The sequence below is a fragment of the Pseudophryne corroboree genome (genome assembly GCF_028390025.1).
Source record: "Pseudophryne corroboree isolate aPseCor3 chromosome 3 unlocalized genomic scaffold, aPseCor3.hap2 SUPER_3_unloc_2, whole genome shotgun sequence".
Lineage (NCBI taxonomy): Eukaryota > Metazoa > Chordata > Amphibia > Anura > Myobatrachidae > Pseudophryne > Pseudophryne corroboree.
In genome coordinates this window covers 5,987,321-6,008,383 of record NW_026967508.1, presented here as the reverse complement: position 1 = coordinate 6,008,383, position 21,063 = coordinate 5,987,321, and the positions used below count along the sequence as shown (strand labels likewise).

The window sequence follows — 21,063 nt, the reverse complement described above, 5'->3', positions numbered from 1 at the left end:
GATTGGTGTGGCTGGTATGAGTCTTACCCGGGATTCAAAATCCTTCCTTATTGTGTACGCTCGTCCGGGCACAGTATCCTAACTGAGGCTTGGAGGAGGGTCATAGGGGGAGGAGCCAGTACACACCACCTAGTGGTCAAACTTTAAAATTTTGTGCCCTGTCTCCTGCGGAGCCGCTATTCCCCATGGTCCTGACGGAGTCCCCAGCATCCACTACGGACTACGAGAAATAGAATTACCGGTGAGTAAATTCTTATTTTTAATTGCAAGATGTCATCCATCTTTTGGTCTATGACCTCGACTGGGTCCTCCGTACTGTTTTGTAATATACGTGCAACACTTTACTCCATATTGAGTCGCTAGGGTAACACAATACCCGCCTGCTACTGCTGTGAGATAATTGAGAACCATCCTATGCTGAACCAGTTCTGTTTTGTAGGCTTGTAACTCTCTCCCAGTATACCTGAATGTGTCGTCATACATTTCGGTGATATTGTCTAATAAATTTGCAAGCGCAGATATATATCTATAATTCAACACTCCTCTGGCGGTACGAGTGATATCTAACGCTAGTAGGACTTGAATCCCGGTGGATTCATGGATCAGGTCAGAGGCCGGATGCTCTGTTCTTTCTATCAGGTGCCGTTTAACGATGTGCTCGTAATGGGTGTGAGTATAAGGAGCTTGGGCACCATGGTGAATATCTTTCATTTTAGTGTGGTATACAGTCATTACTTCAGGCAATACTTTTCCAATATAACACAATCCCTCTGAGTTTGGGGCAAGCCACTTATACGCCTTCCTCCCGCATATGAAATGTGCATCATCGGGAGAACATATGGGACGGAGTATGACATTACCATATTACAAATTCTCCATGTGAAATCTCCTAACCCTAATTCTTCCATCTGTTTAGTACACGTATCAGTTTGTACGATCTGTGCACAGTATCCTGGTGATACTTCTCCAACTCGCATGATCCTACTTCCTAAGGTGTACCTATACCGAAAGAATTTCCTATGGTCGGCTATCTGGCGTATAAGTCCTGTATCTATGGGCATTCTGTCGGCTCTGTGTGAAAATGTCATGGTTTGATTACTCCATGACACTTCCCAACTTCCCGGCTTTCGGGGATTGGAAATGTTAAAGCACACTAAGGACCTATCCACATGATATTGGTGGAGCTTCAAACTAGGAGGAACTAGAGATATTAAACCTCCTGTCCACCGGCCTCCCACCACTTAGCTCAAGTACCTATCCTACCGTTAAAGGGAATGGTACTAGTCCTGATTTGCTATGACCTTGAGGTACTTGAGAGCATACCCAACAGTCTGTCTGGTTTAACACTTTACCCACTAAGGAGTGATAGTCACTCAATGGATGCCGGTCCATTTGGATATTAAAACTGGACTGACATTTCTTGATGCACCCATCCTCGACTATACTGTCAGTGTCTACAAATGCAGTTTTCTTTAGCTAACAATCCTTCACAATGTCTATAAATAACATGGCTGCTAGATCGTTTCCGGTACTCGCCTTTGCTCTGTGATTGTGTTTCTATTGGAAATTTATGCCTCCGTCTCAGTCATCAGAAACCCATTCAGGATCCTTTCTCGACCTCACTGGTACTCTCACCGAGACAGACTGCTCTGGTCAACATTATGGTTAACAGGAAAACACGGACTGCAGTCTCTTGGGGCGAGTCCATCTTACAGGAGGAGAAAGAGAAATTTGTAATGGGGGTACAAAAAATACTTTGAGGGGAAAGAAAAATGTTATGATGTCTTATGTCCTCTAGTCTTGTTCTTCTTGTTCTGCTGTCATATCAAAGGTGCTGTCTCTCAGTCTTCCAAACGAACACTCCGGTGATACAATATTCCTTCCAAATCAGCGATCTCTCTGTAAGGAGCAAAAATCTTGCATTACCATTTGTCTAACTGATGTATGACATACCATCTTTAAAACATGAGAAAGAAGAGACGAGAGAAAAACAAACGAGAGAGAGAACAATTCATATATATGTTATATTAAGCAACAAACAAACAAAACATTGTCAGATCTTCCGTTCACCATCAGGCTGTCACACCAACACATCCATTGGTATCTTTGCGCAGTCCCTTCCCACCAGTATTTCCACACTCCACCATTTTTGTGCCTGGCCAGGACACACTGATGTCGGTAGGTCACGCTGGGGTTAGGTAGACTTCTGCAAAGACCAAGTAGCTATGTGATGTTTGAGTCCTGCCGATGAACGTCCGAGATGGGGAGAAAGAAACATTTACAGATAAATTTACAACGTTTACCCGGCCGTTCCTGTGTCTACAAGGAACTGACCTCCCAATTTCATTAACTGTAACCTCAGATTTACTGTCAGTCCTAATGATCACCTTTCCTGATTGCAACTTATAGGTGTAACTCAAAATTTTACATATGTGGTACCTGATTACAATTACATTTTTCATTGGTCTAGGTGGTCTGACTTTATGTGGGCTGTTACAGTTACTGGCATAATGCCCTTCCCTTTTACAATGATAACAAACCCTTAGCTTCCTATAAGTACCAATGACCTGGGGTCTTGGTTGATTTTATGCCTCCTCAAACGCTTGGATGCTCATCACCATCATCCGCTTTCCCTGTACTTCCCTGATTCCTTGGATACCATGGTTATGTTGTTGTCTAGGGGGTTGATATGACTTTTGTCTACTTCTTGATCTACAATCTCTTGCAAAATGTCCCTCTTTGTGACAATGGTAACAAACTAACACATTTGAATTTCTCACAGGGGTTTGGGTCTTAAGCTGGTGTGGCTTCGTTGTCAGGGCTTGTCTACTGATTGTTATTTGCTTACTGCCCTGTGACTCCAGGTGTCTTTTGATGCTCCACTCGACAACGGCTGGGAAATATTTTCCTAACTGTCGGTTGATCTGCTTAATACATTCCTGAATGTGTTCCTCCGTTTGAGGTACTTCTGTGTCTAATTTACAATCAGAAATAAATTTCGCTGGGTCAACGCTGGAGGGCAAACATGCCCTCAGCACTGTCCGCCAATCTTTGTTGGTGGGTTCTGTGGAGTTTCCTAGTTCCTTAATAAATCTCTGACATGCAACTAGATCTTTCCTAGGATCAGGGAATTCAGACATAATTGCTCTCAATTCCATCCGGGACCAGGGATGGCGCATTGCACTGTCCCTGGCGGGAATGATTCCCTGAGCGTCAGTCTTCCCATTGGGGACTGTGATCACCCTGACAGGACTAAATTCAATTACATCATCTTGTGTTGGTTCTACAATATGAGGTACATTTGTTTGTGCGTGATATATAACACCGTACGTACCTGTGGACACGACCTCACCTGACCCTCCGTTAGGGGGTTTGATTACTGTCTTTACCGATTTGGTCGCGTCCACCTGGATGTCTTGTATGATGGCTGCTGGAAAAGGTGCCGATATCGTGCTGGGCTCACTTTCTTGCTGGTGATCCTGAGGGAAGTTTAACATGGGGTGCAACTTGCATGGGTTAATAGTTGTACATTTAACAGTATTACAATTATCATTGTTACATTTATTACAATTATTCTTATCTATAATACAGTTGCTAAGTGCATGTTTATCAAACACCAGTGTGCCATTCTCTGTAACCACCTTCTCTCTCGCTGCCATATTTTTCTTACCAAAGTGAGTCAGCTGTGTAAGCTAATCCTCCTTGTATTTCACCTTCCTGTTTCCATAACTGTAAACAATCATAATATTTGATCCGTCTCTTTGCAGATTTAATGAGACATATCCTTCTCCTTAGATTTTGTAACACATCTGGGCAAAAACTGCCTACCCGTGGGAACTTTTACCCATTATGCACAGTCATTCTTTCCCATTCATTGCACAAAACCTCTGTGTGTGAACCGTATTTCTCACACATTACATACCTTGCCGACCCGATTGGTCGGTTTGCTAAGTCAACCCGAACCGAGGTTGATCGCCCCCTACCTGAACAACTGGCCCCCATCTTTGCAGGTGTTGCTTTCACTACCTCTGACCTTCAAATCAGGGTCTTCAGCGAACCCTTACAAAAACCAAGATGTCCGGGGTAGGCCGGCGGCGGAAGTTTACCGAGTACCTCCACTCACTCTCGTCCATGTTGGCCTGTACTGCAATCACTGACTCAGAGCTGCTGTACCCAACCTAGGACCCCTATGAACCTTTATTTACTGGAACATGTGGGTGTGATCTGACGAGCACTTAACCCTTTCCAGTAACTATTGGTTGTTGGATAGTTCCTGAGTGACCAGCGAACCTCCCTTAAAATAAAAAAAATTACACAAATCACGTTAGAATGTACAAATAGCGTTTATGACCCCTCTAGCGTACGCAAATGGTACTGGGTCAAGTTACTAACTAATGCACACAATTACGTGCGGTACAATCATTCTGCACATAAGCAACTAATCTTATGTGCGGAGCGACCAGTGGAATCGAAAATTGTGGCTGCGCATTCCTTCAGCCAGAGCTTAATGGCCTATATAGGTACCGCACCAACCCTTTCTGGTGTTGTGCTCCTTTTATCTATAGCGGACTTCTTAGTCTGCTGTACCTAAACCTCCTGATCTGTCTGGACCTCCTGGTCTGTGCTACAGTAGACCTCCTGGTCTGCTATACTCTAATGCTCTTTTTTTAAATGTTTAACAAGGGATGCCTCCCAAGCCACCATGCAGTCACTTACACGTATGTACCTCACGAGAACTCGATGATTTCCTGTGGTTCAACCCCAAAAATTTTAGAAACTTATATATATGTACAGTGGAGGGATAAGGGTACCGGCGACCAATGTTGTGTAAAGATGCAAATAATTAATGTTAAGAGCTTAAGATTTATGAGCCAAAGAATATATAAAATCGAACAAACAGTTTTAATAGCATATATAGATAAAATACATAAAAGGTCATATAATATCCGAATCAGGTAAAAAGGTATCAAGGTAAAAGACTTAACTTTAAAATAGGCAAGGGGGTCACTGCAGGGAACCCAACGCGTTTCGTCACATCAGACTTCTTCAAAGGGCCCGATTTTATATATTCTTTGGCTCATAAATCTTAAGCTCTTGACATTAATTATTTGCATCTTTACACAACATTGGTCGCCGGTACCCTTATCCCTCCACTGTATCTTTTCTCTGGCAGCACCGTACTAGTGCTGCACCCTTAAGGGGTGGCTGACACCTTTAACAAGGTGGTTGTGTATTTTATACCTTGCTATTACATCATACAACTTTTTATTTAACATATAAATCAAGTTAGTACTGAGACTATACCCCACAAGTGGCGCTGTATCACCCTTTTGCAATACTTATATATATGTATACACACTCTTTCACCTCATATACTCTTTACTTTCGTTTCTGCGCAGAAATCCCTTTCATTCAGTAACACAGTCTGGTCCAGATGAGTCGCAAATTAGAGAAGGATCTATTAGCTTAAAATTTTGGACACTAAAATTGACTTGCGCTATTATCGCGTTTGCCTCCTTTTCGCCTATTTAAAATAATACTATCGTGTGATTTGTATTATGTGGGCGTACCCAGATGCTCCGTTGCGTAATATACGCTTCGTGCGTCGGCCCTTGCGTCGCGTACACTAGTCTCACCCTTTTGTTAGAGACACGTGTACGCCAGCCAGCTATGTCCACAGAAATACAATTAACACGTTTATATCAATGTAGATGATCTTTAACTGTAATCATCTACCAAGCACCACACAGGTCTTTCCTTATGTCTTTAGGCAGGGCTGTGTGCGTGTTTTACAAATTACCTCTTAATGTGTTATTTTTACTTTTAACTACAAATAGCAACAAATCTTTCTCAGCACGTTATCAATTATAAATGGCAAACAGGAGAGTGAGACGTGAAACTTACACAAATGAACATGCAATTCTAAATGAATCTAATAACATACATTGATGTAAGCACACGCATATAAATATTACATATATGTACTAATCACTATTACTTATGTGAGACCTTATTCAGTACTTCTAATTTGCATATGAATGTGCTTTTTTTTTAACTAACTCTGTAAAGGCGATTTCTTTCACTGCTGGGAGAGAAAAAAAACCCAAAGGTTAATTTGCACTTCAATGGTTATCCTACACCAAGCAGAGTTAACTAGGCTCTTGAATGGAGACAGTGACCAAAAAAAACTACTTTGTTTTATTTGTATATTTCTTAAATCAAATATTTAATTTATTATTAACTTTTATTAAACTATCTGAACCACTTATGATTGACTATGATATAGATTAAATAATTGCATTAAAAAAAACTCATTAAATGATGATTTCTTTTTGACAATGGATGGCTGATTATTTCCTGAGTCAACTGAGAATCAGCCACTTAGGGGAACAAAAAAATTTTTTTTACCTTCCCAAAATGGCCGCTGTTTCTCCCCCTTCCACCTCCATGAGGGTTACACAAAATGGTGGACAGACCATGCGGTTCCTTTTGTCATAAAGAAAATCATCATGCCAGCTCCTTTTAGTTTTTACCCAGGCTTAAAAATAACTATCACGCTATGCAGAGTGATTAAAAATCATTTTTAAACCTATTTAAACAGACAAGCCATCCAATCTGCGTGTGCAGTTGGCACCAAATAGAAATAAAAACCAGATTTACAAAGACAATAGCTTAATGTTCCTACCTCTGGTTCCGGATTCCACCAGCACTCCTACAACGTAGCGAAATAGCCGCTTATCTAGCCAGCACTACTGCCTTCCCGCCCTTGCTGACAGATAACGTCTGTTTTCGTTAGTGCGGATATGTGGAGGACGGATGAGCCCGCAATTGATAGTCAAGTATCTACCTTTTAACATTAGCTATATATTAATACCGTGTAGCCGTAATGGCTGCTAATCCATGTGCACATGCTACGCACTCCGTACGCTATTTGCTTATGAAGACCTCGCACGTGGTACGCAAATTAAGTACACACGCTGTGCTGGGTGTACGGAATACCCACAGCGAGCATACACACATATAGTAACCTTTATAAACTTTAAACACAGAATATGCTTACACTGTAAACCTTAATACCGTGGTACTATAATGCATTTAGCACTGAACCTTTGTGAGTATGCAAGCTGTTTGAGCAATTGAGAAACTCAGCAACCCTTTGTACTAGCTAGAGAGACACAGACACCCTGCTGAGGTTCCAACACCTATACTAACGAGCTTTTAGATATATCAAAAGGGTACACAGTTACAGCTTATACTCTACATGCTAACATATAATTCTAACAGAATATCTAGACAGAAATATACAATAACGTCACAATCTTATACTATAACAGAGAGAGAGAGAATATGGCCAATACAAACAAAGAGCGAGTTGATTACAGAGAATTACTTACGCACACTGGGAATGATCGCTGCGCTATTCCTGGTACCAGCTCCAAGTTAGTCAATATGAAAACTGTTTGTGGAGTGAGAGAGTGAGCTGTCTAGGCTGGCTGATCTTATATACACTGCATACAGTATACTACAAAGGGACCTATAATCTCATTGTTCATTGGACACAGGAATGTCTCCTCGCATCATAACAAAAGGTCATAGGTTAGTTTGAACAGGTGGGCTGTGACTATATCAAATTGCTCAGGTGGGAGGGAAACTCAGGATTTCCAACACATGGACAATGAACTGCAAATATAGAAAATGTCCAGAAACTACTAATGGCCATAACTATATGCAGGAGCGATTAATCTTTACCTAACCAACACCGGATTATTGCTATTAAAATACTCTTCGGTTAGGTACCAGACACCACTGTTCAACCTTAATCAGACCCCTTGTACCACGTAAAGAGGAATTCCCTTGTCCAGGGACCAATTCACTTTAAACAAACTTACAGTTATCACTAAGGGGAACATTACCAATAATACCTGCTATATGGAGTTATTAAGCAGCGATTGAGTCGCCCGCTAGACGCACACAAACTCTACCGTAAATGCACATACCATGCGCTCGAGCGCACGCCCGTAGAGGCGCCGCCACGCAACTGCGAATATGTGCACGCACGCCAGAGAAAGTGCATGTGCAGCGGGCAAGCGCATGAGGTGAATATATGGCAACGTGTAGCATGATATTTTTCTGACTTTGACACCATGGAGCCTGAACACATGGCGGAGAAATAAAACTGCCAACCCTTGAGCAGAGGGTAATCTGGGGAGAGCAATGAAGTGGGCCATCTTACTAAAACGGTCTACTACCACCCAAATAACTCGAAATCCAGCTGAAAGAGGAAGGTCCACCACGAAATCCATGGATATGTGACCATGGCCTGAGAGGAACGGCTAAAGGTATGAGTTGCCCGACCGGCAACGATCAAGATACCTTGTACTGAGCACAAACCTGACCGGAACGGACAAATTCGCTTACATCTTTAGAAAGATTTGGCCACCACACTGAGCGAGAGATTAACTCCAAGGTCTTAGTGATACCTGGATGACCAGAAACCTTATTATCATGAAACTCGGCTAGAACAGTGCCTCTCAGAAATTCAGGGACGAAGAGACGATCTGCAGGAATGACTTTGGGATCCTGCTGCTGAAGCTAAACTAGCTGTGTAAATAAATCCTGTGTGAGGCCAGCCCGGATGACAGATGATGGAACTAGGGGGATAGTAGCAGGGTGGTTATTGTGAACCGGAAGAAAACAACGTGACAGGACATCGGCTTTTGTATTCTTGGAACCGGGCCTGAAGGTGATAATAAACCTGAAATGAGTAAAAAACAGCGCCCAACGTGCCTGCCGAGCATTAAGCCGTTTAGCTGACTCGATATACTGCAGGTTCTTGTGGTCAGTAAACACCGTAATGGTATGCCTTGCTCCTTCCAGCCAGTGCCTCCACTCCTCAGAAGCCCATTTAACTGCCAGCAATTCTCGATTACCAACATCATAGTTGGATTCTGCGGAGGAGAATTTTCTAGACATGAAGGCACATGGGTGTAATTCCTGAGACTCCGGGTCTTCCTGAGAAAGGATAGCCCCCACTCCAACCTCTGAGGCATCTACCTCGACTATAAAGGGAAGATCCGGGTTAGGGCGTCTGAGTACTGGAGCTGAGACAAAGGCCTGCTTTAAGGCCAGAAAAGCAGACTTGGCTTCAGGCGACCAATTGGAAGGATCCGCTCCTTTTTTAGTCAATGCCACAATAGGAGCAACCAAATCTGAGAAGGTATGAATAAAACGCCTATAGTAATTTGCAAACCCTAAAAAGTGCTGAATTGCTTTTAAGTATGTGGATTGTGCCCAATTTGGGATGGCCTGAAGTTTCTTTGGTTCCATGAAAAACCCCTTAGGAGAAATAATATAACCCAGGAAGGACACTTCTGTGATGTGGAAATCACATTTCTCCAGTTTGGCGTATAAATGATTTTCCCGTAACTTCTGAAGGACCAATCGCACATGGGTAATATGTTGTTCAAGAGACTCAGAGTAAATCAAAATGTTGTCTAAATAATCGACTACGAACTTTCCTAAAAAGTCGCGAAGGACGTCGTTAATGAGATCTTGAAACACAGCAGGAGCATTTGACAGCCCAAACGGCATCACCAGGTATTCATAATGTCCCGACTGTGTGCTGAAAGCCGTCTTCCACTCATCCCCAGATTTAGTTCGGATGAGATTGTAAGCCCCTCTAAGATCGATCTTGGAAAAGATAACAGCAGTCCAGAGCTGATCAAAAAGTACTGAAATCAGTGGCAAAGGGTAGGTGTTTTTAACAGAGATTTTATTCAGAGCCCGAAAATCAATACATGGTCTGAGCGACCCATCTTTTTTCTCAACAAAAAAGAACCCTGCACTCAATGGAGATTTCGAGGGCCTAATGAAGCCTTTTTTTAGGCTCCCCTGCTCTCCTGTACATAATCATTCATTGCCGTAGTTTCCGGCCCAGACAGGGCATATAGTCTCCGCTTAGGTAAAGAGGCAACAGGAACTAAGTCAATAGCGCAGTCATAGGACCGATGAGGAGGCAGCATATCCGCATTACCCTTGGAGAAAACGTTGGCAAAGTCCTGATATTCCAAAGGAATAAGTTCTGGGGTGACTGCCGCAACCCGGACTGGACGGGAAATACATTTTTTAACACAAAAAGGACCCCATCGGGAAATCTCCCCAGACCGCCAATCTATGGTGGGATTATGAAAGGCAAGCCAGGGGTGACCCAGAACTACGGGGACAGCCGGACAATGGGTAAGATAAAATTTGATTTTCTCTGAATGTAGGGCCCCCACTGTCAGTTGTACTGGTGGTGTGCGGTGAGTGATTATCCCATTAGAAAGCGGACCACCATCCAAGCCGTGCATGGTGATACGTTTATCCAAAGGTATCTGTGGACGCCCAAAGCCTGAGCCCAACCAAGATCCATGAAATGCTCCACTGTCGACGAAGGCCGACACCAACGAACTGAGGCTACCAAAGGAAATTTTTACAGGAACTAATAAGGAATCATTAGAGGAGATTAACTGCAGACCCAAGTGAACCCCCTCACAATTCACTTGGTCAGAGCGTTTCCCTGTTTATTTGGGCAATTACGTGCAATATGTCCCTTGCCACCACAATACAAACAAAGACCAGAGTTTAGCCTTCTGGTTCTTTCCTCTGGGGACAGCCGGGAGAGACCCATTTGCATGGGCTCCTCGACGTCCTCAGGGAAAGTATACACACATGGACTAGGCCTGAAACTAGCTCCTTTTTCAGCCCTCCGCTCTCGGAGACGACGATCAATTTTAATAGCAAGCTCCATGAGTTTGTCTAGAGTCTCTGGAGCGGGGTACTGAAGGAGACTGTCTTTAATAACTTTGGACAAACCGAGGCGAAACTGACTACGCAGGGCCGGGTCATTCCAGCCACAGTCGTTCTTCAGTACAATACGCCTCTGCTGGATTTTTCCCTTGCTTAAGTGCGCGCAGGTGGCTCTCAGCCGAAGCTTCTCTATCAGGGTCAATATACAAAAGGCCTAAGGACTTAAAAAAGGCATCTACAGATAGCAAGGCAACATCGTCGGCTTTTAGCCCAAAAGCCCAGGTTTGCGGATCGCTTTGTAGTAATGACATCACAATCCCGACCCGTTGAGACTCTGTACTAAAGGATCGGGGCCTTAAACGAAAATAGAGCTTACAAGCTTCCTTGAAATTAAAAAAATCCTTTCGGTTACCCGAAAAACGGTCAGGTAGATGCATCTTTGGTTTTGGAATCATACTCGGGGAGGCTCGCAAAAGATCTTCCTGCGATCTCACCCGAAGAGTAAGATCCTGAACCATCTGAGCTAGTGCCTGAATCTGGTTGGCTAAAAGCTGGCTGGGATTCGGTCCTAAAACTGCCAGATTCATGAGGCCGAATTTCAAGGCCCACCAAATACAAATAACCGTTTATATCTTTTTTTTGTGTGTGTTTTTGGCCCGTGATAATGTTAGACCTAATCCGCCCTTCAAACACGGCTGCCGTGGGCCCAAGAAACCATAGTCACTCAGGCATGAACTGACCACACAGGTAAAACAATGGAGGTAGGGTGCTAGGGGCTATTTCCGTTCCATCCCTATTTCAGCGTCACGTCCTGGTGCTCTGGACTCACTTCGCAACATCTTTCTAGTTCTGAGCATCAGGAACGTAACAGTAGTAGGTCTATGAACAGCCCCTGTAAGGGAGTAAATAGACTTCAGGAAACCTTCAATATGTTTTATCGGTTGGTTCCCTTAGGGAAGTGACTGTAGTAACCGGTAGAGTGGATGATACCATGAGGCGAGTGACATGCGAATCCACCAGAGGTGGATTTTCCCATTTATTACAGATGTCCTCAGGCAGAGGATAATGAGCTAATGCCCTTTTTGAGACCGGAAACTTTCTGCCTGGAGTATTCCGGGGTTCCCGTCTGATGTCCAATAAATGATCAGAATGGGGTAATACAGCGTTAACCACCTTCTGTCTTTTAAACATCAGTTTTCTTTGCACTAGTAGTAGATTTCTCCTCCTACTCCTCAGTGAGTTGGAGAATATGCTTAATAGCATCGATCAGGGCAGGGACATCAACCGTTAAAGGAGCCTTATCTGCAGCACCAGAATCTGTGTCAGATTGGGCTGTATGCTCCCCTTTCTCTTCAGATGAAAAATCAGTAAGGATAGTTGTGACCGGACACCCCCCAGCCACATGGATAATGGCATCTGCGGCGCTGAAGGGGTTAACCCTCAGCTGCCAGGCACCATTTAAAATGGACAATGGTCACTAGGTGCCATTTTAAAAAGGAACAATTGGCTCTAGATACCATGCACTATACATGACTAAATGTATGTTTAATAATGTGTCTTAATATGTTATATTGCTGCGCTGTGCGTTGTTGGCGAATTATGAACTGCAGTTACAGAACTGCATGGACAGGGCGCTTATGAAAAAAGTACAGTATGAGTTATTTTGATTCTAAAGGGCTTTGACAATTGTTCTTCAGCAACTTGTACATAGCAAGTCATATGTTAATTGTCCTAGCTCCAGACTTGCTATGTACAAGTAAGTGTCAAGTAGCAGGCCTTTTGGTGGCCAAACATTTTCTTTGAAATACAAACTAAGGTTTGGAAAGAAGACTGTTTGTGTTTTCAGCCTTTCCTGTTGTAAGCCCAAAAACTGGGTTTGCATAGAGATGTGAATGAGACAGGAGCATGTTAATCAGATTTTGTTTTATGAATGCAAACTAGTGGGTTTTGTTTAACAGTTTGATCTAACATTTCCTAGGCTGCATTATGTAGGATGCAGATTTATGTTTAAATTCCAAGAACTTTGTGTGTGACAGGAAGAAGAAAATAGCTTTTTTGCAGTTCTAACCTTTTAAAATGTAATTTATTTATATTTTGTAAGATATCCTGATTGGATGGAAAGGACTCAGGGGGGGGACTATCCCCTGAGATGCATTGTCGTTTTACTGTATAAAAAGAGGAGGCCTGTGAGCCTCTAGGTGTATTATACCATTTTCACTCTGCTGTAACATCTGATGTATTGCTGAGTTCTTTTCATAACTATTTGGGCAAATAAACATCTTCTGCCTCAAAATGACCGCTTCATCTTGTGACCTGCAGGGCTAGGCGAAACATAGCTTCATTTTCCAGCTGTCCAGGGTGTACCCAGCATCTCCAAGCTCCGCCTCCAGCCAGCTACCGGGTAGAGGCCTAGTCAAGTGACTAGTGGGGATTCATCAACACCACACAGGTGTGGTAAGACAGCGTGTCAACGCATACAGAGCTAAACCGTGGTTCCAGATGCCACGGCACGTTAGGAGTCTGGTGGTGGCAGCATTGTACCTGCCCACTGCGCAGTGGGTGGAGTCTGTAACAGGAGGCTACTGACGGTAAGTGGGAATCCCCTATGTGTACCGGTCCCGTGTGACCTAAAAACTCCATTCTGTGACTGGGGACGCAAAGCGGTGAGGGCTATCGTATGGGACCGTCCAGTCACAATAGTGGTTGGAGATGAAGAAATGGCCTGCTTAGAGCCACGTGTGCACCCAGAGGGAGCTTTCTGTCTAGCCAGATTCTGGTTTAAAGTCTGTAGCTGGTTAGACAAATTATCGGGTTATGGTCATTAGGTCGACCACTATTGGTCGACATCCATTGAGTAGGCAGGGTCATTAGGTTGACAGGTCAAAAGGTCGACATGAGTTTTTCACATTCTTTTTACATTTTTGGACTTTTTCATACTTTACGATCCATGTGGACTACGATTGGGAATAGTAACCTGTGTGGAGTACAGCGAGGCACCTTGCCTGAAGCTTGCTCGCCATGCGAGGAGACACAGTGCACTAATTGGGGTTCCCCGTCACTTTCTGAAGAAAACGCCAAAAAAAGTTAAAAAACAACTCATGCTGACTTTTTGACTTGTCGACCTAGTACATGTCGACCTAATGCATGCCGACCAATAGTGGTCGACCTAATGACTGTCGACCTAAAATGTGTCGACCCATCGACCCACATCCAAATAATCCGCCCACGGCGGATCAACCATAGGGACCATTTGGGGAGGCAGTCCCACTTTATATGGAGTAAATAATACACAGCACAGGACAGCACCACTGGACTTGTATGGCAGTACCCCTGAACTTATACGGATGCACCACTGGACTGGACTTATACGGCAGTACCACTGGACTTCTACAGCAGCACCACTGGACTGATGCAGGACAACACAGCACCAGTGCAATGGACTGGAGTTATACAGCAGCACTGGACATATGGCAGCAGAGGACACCACCACTGGACTGATGCAGCATAAGTCAGCACTAGTATGACCTATAAGACAGAGCAAGTCGTCACACCTTTTTCCTGCACAGACAGACGCTGAGGAGAGAGACACGTTCCCGCTTCACTCTCCAGGACTGCTGTGAAAATGGCGGTGACGCGCGGCTCCTTATATGTAATCCAAAACTGGCGAGAATCTGATAGCGGGATGATGACGCTTTGCCTAGTTCTGGTTTCAGAGTCTGGCAGGAAGTCCCGAGCGAGACGTGAAGTTCGGGGGGGGACGACCGAACCCGCTCATCTCTAAGATAAACACTATGAAAACTGCAGTTCTAACCCACCGAGCCAAGGGTATAGAATATCAGAGACGGATATCTGGGATACATGACAATGAAAACCAGGCAGCAGATAAAGGCACGAAGTCACACACAAAATGACCTGCAATGAACACTTCTCTTCACTAGCACTGCCTCATGAGACAGGTAGGATACTTAAGTGTATATAAAAACAGCCCTGTTCAGGCGTTTTTACAGAGAGGCTTGTCCTGCATCCCAGAGATCTGCTGCTGATGGCTGCCCAGGCTCCTCTGAAGAAAGAGGAAGGAGTGAAACAGCCCAAGGGTGTAGAAATCTACTTGAGGTGGTGCCAGGGAAGGGGCTACAGGTCAAGTAATAGTAGTAGTATTAGAAATGTTAGGGACCAATGTGATGAATGTCCCTAACACCTGGTCACGGTACATGGGCCGGCATATTTACACAAATGTGTGCTAAGAACTTCAATTATACTCCATGTTAATTGTGAGGGTTTATTTAAATCCTTTTTACTATCAGTGTATTCTTAGTGCTAGGAGTGTGCATCTGCATCGCTCTTCCTCCAGCATAGTATAAGAAGCCTCAGCATGATAGCAGCTCTTAATATCTTTAGTATTAGGGTGTGCAGATTGTTTTCAAGTGGAGGAGATCCCAGGCCATTATTACCCTCCCAAGGAGTGGTCGACAAACAAAGATCACGCCAAGAGCAAGGCATCTAAAATTTTGCAAGGTCACAAAGGAACCCATGGTAACATCTAAGCAACTGAAGGCCTTTCTCACATTAGCTAATGTTAATGAGTCCACTTAACAACAATTCTGTGTGCATGGCAGGATTGCAAACAGAAATCCGCTGCTCTCCAAAAATAAACATTGCTGCCCATCTGCAGTTTGTTAAAGATAACCTGGTTCCAGAAGGCTGTTGGAACAATGTTTTGTGGACAGATGATTCCAAAATAGAGCTTTTTGGCTTAAATGAGAAGCGTTATGTTTGGAGAAAGGAGAACACTGCATTCCAGCATAAAAGCCTCATACCATCTGTGAAACACGGTGGTGGTGGTATCATGGTTTGGGCCTGTTTGCTGCATCTGGCCCAGGACCACTTGCCATCATTGATGGAACAATGAATTCTGAATTATACCATAATATTCTAAAGGAAAATGTCAGGACATCGGTCCATGAGCTGTATCTTAAGAGAACATGAGTCATGCAGCAAGACAACGACCCAAAGCACACAAGTCATTTGAACAAAGAATAGTTAAAGAAGAATAAATTTAAAGTTTTGGAATGGCCAAGTCGAGGTCCAATCGAAATGTTGGGGATGGACCTGAAATGAGCAGTTCATGGAAGGAAACCCATCAACATAACAGGGTTTTGTAGAGGAATAGGATAAAATTCCTCCAAGCTAATGATCAGGACTAAGCAACAATTACTGGAAACATTTAGATGCAGTTATTACTGCACAAGGGGGTCATACCAGATACTGAAAGCAAAGGTTCACATACTTATGCTACTCACAGATACGTGATATTGGATCATTTTCCCTAATAAAAAAATGAGCACATCTCTATTTTTGTCTCATTTGTTTGATTTGGTTCTCTTTATCTAGTTTTAGAAATTGTGTGAAGAAAATCTGAGGTAGTTTTAGCCCAAATTTCAGTAGAAAATTCTGAAGGGTTCACAAACAATTAGCGGGTTAAGGCAATAACCGGGTTTAAGAGTTAGAGCATAATAAAATGAAATGTAGGTATCCAACCATTACCATTAGGATATAGAGCAGGGGTAGCCAACTCCAGTCCTCGAGAGCTACCAACAGTTAACGCTTCCCAGGTCTCCTCACAGAATCACAAGTGAAGTAATTAGCTCCACCCTTGTATCTTTTAAAATGTGTCAGTGAGTAATGATTACACCTGTGCACCTGCTAGGTGGTATGGAAAACATGACCTGTAATGCGAGGTGGGCGGTGAATAAAAAGACGCACGCAGAGGTAGCATTTTATAGGAGTGTTGCTAAAGGTGGTTGCGTACAGAGATGTTCCACTGAATGAGGCCATACTCGATGCGGGGTTGAGAAGAAACATATTTTTTTTTTTTTTTACTGTAAACCAGTTTTTGGAGTATTTTTGCATTAAGGCCCCCACACACTGCACGATATAGCTGACGATCCGACGCATTGGAATGATAAAACAGCTATATTGTTCCATGTGTGGGCATGATATAATTCATTGCGCGCTCCCGTGGGATTATCCGTCGCTGTGCCTGATCTTACTCCATGTTCAAATGATCACAAATGTGGCTGACAATCCCATGCAGCGCTGTGCGTGGGGACCGGCAGAACGGGTGGTTGTGCACCGGATCACCCCGTGTGTGGGTACTGCCTGATATGTCGGCCCCTAGGACCCTCAATCGCACCATTGGTACACATCGTACTGTGTGTGGCCAGCTTTAATGTTTTGATGAAGACAAATGGAATCCTTATTATATTAATACTGTGAAACATTGCTATGTATTAGAATCCTTGATCAACCATGTTTTAATGCTTTCTAACAATCTAAAGTTATTAGGCTTTGGTATAATTAATGGGGGTAATTCAGAGTCGATTGCAGCAGCAAATTTGTTAGCAGTTGGGCAAAACCACGTGCAGTGCAGGTGGGGCAGATGTAACGTGCAGAGAGAGTTAGATTTGGGTGGGTTATTTTGTTTCTGTGCAGGGTAAGTACTGGCTGCTTTATTTTTACACTGCAATTTAGATTTCAGTTTGAACACACACCACCCAAATCTACTTTCTCTGCACGTTATATCTTTCCCCCTGCACTGCACATGGTTTTGCCCAACTGCTAACAAATTTGCTGCTGTGATCAACTCTGAATTAGGCCCAGTGTTTCATCTTTCACTAAAACCATTTTTTACTGTTTATTATTCCTATTACATCTAAATATATGTAGATAGACTAAATATATTAAAACATACAAAATACAGATCTAGGTGAAAAATTAAAATATTAGTTGTGGGTTTCTCCTGTCCTTTAGGATTGTTGGGAGGAGTTTGTGGAGTCCTAGCTGATGCTAAGTAGATTTAGTACCTCTCTGATCTGGTTCACCCTCCCATCTTCCTTATTTCTCTGGTGTGTGTGTGTGTGTTTACTGCATTGGTTCAGCTCACTCACATGAAGAACCAAGCAACAAGAATGTGGAAAAATACCAGGGGGATTCCCTTGTAATAGGCTTTTTTTAAGTAGTTACGGCACCGTGCCTGTGGTCACAGCATGGGGGGAAAAAAAACAGAATATGCTAAACCCTCCCCCCCAAAAAACAAAAACAAAACCCATTTGGTTTAAACCAGCCAACCCTGCTCAGATGGAGAATCTGCACCTAGTGTAGGGCTGCTGCACATTTCGATGGACGTCTCAGACCTCACAGATTCAGATGTGCGGCTGTACACCATGGAAGGGCTTTGTGGTGGCATTAGCATTTGCAAGTTGCTGACATGACTGCGGCAAAGTCTGACTCAGAATCAGGCCCCATATAGGCCCTCATTCTGAGTTGTTCGCGCGCTAGCAGATTTTAGCAGCTTTGCACACGCTAAGCCGCCGCCTACTGGGAGTGAATCTTAGCATAGTAAAATTGCTAACGAAACTTTCTCAAAATTGTGATTAGACACTTCTTAGCAGTTTCTGAGTAGCTCCACACTTACTCGGCATCTGCGATCAGTTCAGTGCTTGTCGTTCCTGGTTTGACGTCACAAACACACCCAGCGTTCCTCCGTTTCTCCAGCCACTCCCGCGTTTTTCCCAGAAACTGCAGCGTTTTTTCACACTCCCATAAAACGGCCTGTTTCCGCTCAGAAACACCCACTTCCTGTCAATCACATTACGATCACTAGAACGAAGAAAAAACCTCGTAATGCCGTGAGTAAAATACCTAACTACATGGCAAATTTACTTGGCGCAGTCGCACTGCAGACATTGCGCATGCGCATTAGCAACTTATCGCTCCGTTGCGAAAAAAAATACAGAGCGAACAACTCGGAATGACCACCATAGTTATTAGCACATGGAGTGAATTGGACAATTACATTTAATGACTAACCTCCTATATTTTTACCCACAGACCCATCTAAAGATCCATCTACTGATATAAAGGAGGAATCATTCTTATGTGACGGAGGAGACCTCGCACACACTGATCATACACAGAAAATATCTACTCATATAAAAAGCAACTGCATTACAAATGCGTCTTGCTCTGTATGTGGAAAATGTTTTACTCTTAATTCAGATCTTGTTAGACATCAGAGAATTCATACAGCTAAGAGACCGTTTTCTTGCTCGGAATGTGGGAAATGTTTTACATGTAAATCAAAACTTGTTATACATCAGAGAAGTCACACAGGTGAGAGGCCATATTCCTGCTCTGAATGTGAGAAATGTTTTACAGTGAAATCAGAACTTTTTCGACATCAGAGAAGTCACACAGGTGAGAGACCATATTCTTGCTCTGAATGTGGAAATGGGTTTAGAAATAATTCAGAACTTGTTGAACATCAGAGAAGCCATACCGGAGAGAAACCATTTTCCTGCTCTGCTTGTAGGAAATCTTTTACACGGAAATCAGATCTTGCTCGACATCAGAAAAGTCACACGGGGCAGAGACCATATTCCTGCTCTGAGTGTGGGAAATGTTTTACACGTCATCCACATCTTGTTATACATCAGAGTCTTCACACCGGAGAGAGACCGTATTCTTGCTCGGAATGTGGGAAATGCTTTAGACGTAATTCTCAACTTGTTGTACATCAGAGACTTCACACCGGAGAGAGACCATATTCCTGCTCAGAATGTGGGGAAGGGTATAGAAGTTTTCCAGAGCTTGTTAGGCATCAGAGATTTCATACAGGTGAGAGACCGTTTTCTTGCTCAGAATGTGGGAAAGGGTTTGAAGAAAAGTCTCTACTTGTTAGACATCAGATGATTCACACAGGAGCATATCCATATTCCTGCTCTGAATGTGAGAGAGGTTTTTCAATTAAATCAGAATTTGTTAGACATCAGAGATTTCATACAGGTGAGAGACCGTTTTCTTGCTCAGAATGTGGGAAAGGGTTTGAAGAAAAGTCTCTACTTGTTAGACATCAGATGATTCACACAGGAGCATATCCATATTCCTGCTCTGAATGTGAGAGAGGTTTTTCAATTAAATCAGAATTTGTTAGACATCAGAGAAGTCACACAGGTGAGAGACCGTATTCTTGCTCGGAATGTGGGAAAGGGTTTAGAAGTAATGCAGAACTTGTTATACATCAGAGACATCACACGGGAGAGAGACCGTATTCTTGCTCAGAATGTGGGAAAGGGTTTAGAAGTAATGCAGTACTTGTTATACATCAGAGAAGTCACACAGATGAGAGACCGTATTCTTGCTCGGAATGTGGGAAAGGGTTTAGAAGTAATGCAGAACTTGTTACACATCAGAGACGTCACACGGGAGAGAGACCGTATTCTTGCTCAGAATGTGGGAAAGGGTTTAGAAGTAATGCAGGACTTGCAGTACATCAGAGAAGTCACACAGATGAGAGACCGTATTCTTGCTCGGAATGTGGGAAAGGGTTTAGAAGTAATACAGGACTTGTTATACATCAGAGACGTCACACCGGAGAGAGACCGTATTCTTGCTCTGAATGTGGGAAAGGGTTTAGAAGTAATACAGGACTTGTTATACATCAGAGACGTCACACCGGAGAGAGACCGTATTCTTGCTCTGAATGCGGGAAATGCTTTACATATAATACACAACTTACTAAACATCAGAAAAGTCACACAGGAGTGAACCCATGATATAGGTCTGAGTGTAAGGAGAGGGAGTTATAGTAAGCCAGAACTTTTACACGAGTGCGGTCACCCGGGAGCATAGTCATATTTCATTCTCTGTGTTTTACATGTTTATGTTCTTCACCGCAGAATGTGTGATTATTACTAATAATAATAACAAGTATTAATATACTCTGCACCGAGCCTGAGTGCGGCTATCTTGAAGCTTACGCCTAGATTTCCCAGCATGAAATTCACACCCCGCTATATGATACCAGCTTCTTTACTGGTTCCCTACGTTTTCTGTGTATCTCTTCTACATCCTCCTTTGTCATTAATTGGTTTTCTTCCAGTCCTCATCCTCCACCCGCTATCAAGATTCAGCACCAAAAGGGATTCCCGCAATTCCACGGAAGGAGTACAGGGGGTAATTCCAAGTTGATCGCAGCAGGAATTTTGTTAGCAGTTGGGCAAAACCATGTGCACTGCAGGGGGGGGGGGGGGGGGGGGGGGGGGTCAGATATAACATGTGCAGAGAGAGTTAGATTTGGGTGCGGTGTGTTCAATCTGCAATCTAAATTGCAGTGTAAAAATAATGCAGCCAGTATTTACCCTGCACAGAAACAAAATAACTCACCCAAATCTAACTCACTCTGCAAATGTTATATCTGCCCCCCCCTGCAGTGCA

The 21,063-nt window shown here is 43.4% G+C and overlaps 1 protein-coding gene across 1 annotated transcript in view; it reads left to right on the top strand.

Moving 5' to 3' along the window:
• The window catches only part of LOC134983627 (zinc finger protein 271-like), a 59,180-nt gene extending 38,365 nt beyond the window's left edge, over positions 1–20,815 (top strand). The window contains exon 9 of the mRNA XM_063949302.1: positions 18,679–20,815. Within this exon, the coding sequence (XP_063805372.1) occupies positions 18,679–20,402 (1,724 nt within the window). The 3' untranslated portion in view covers positions 20,403–20,815. The remainder of the gene's footprint in view (positions 1–18,678) is intronic.
• The last annotated feature ends 248 nt before the right edge of the window (positions 20,816–21,063 follow it).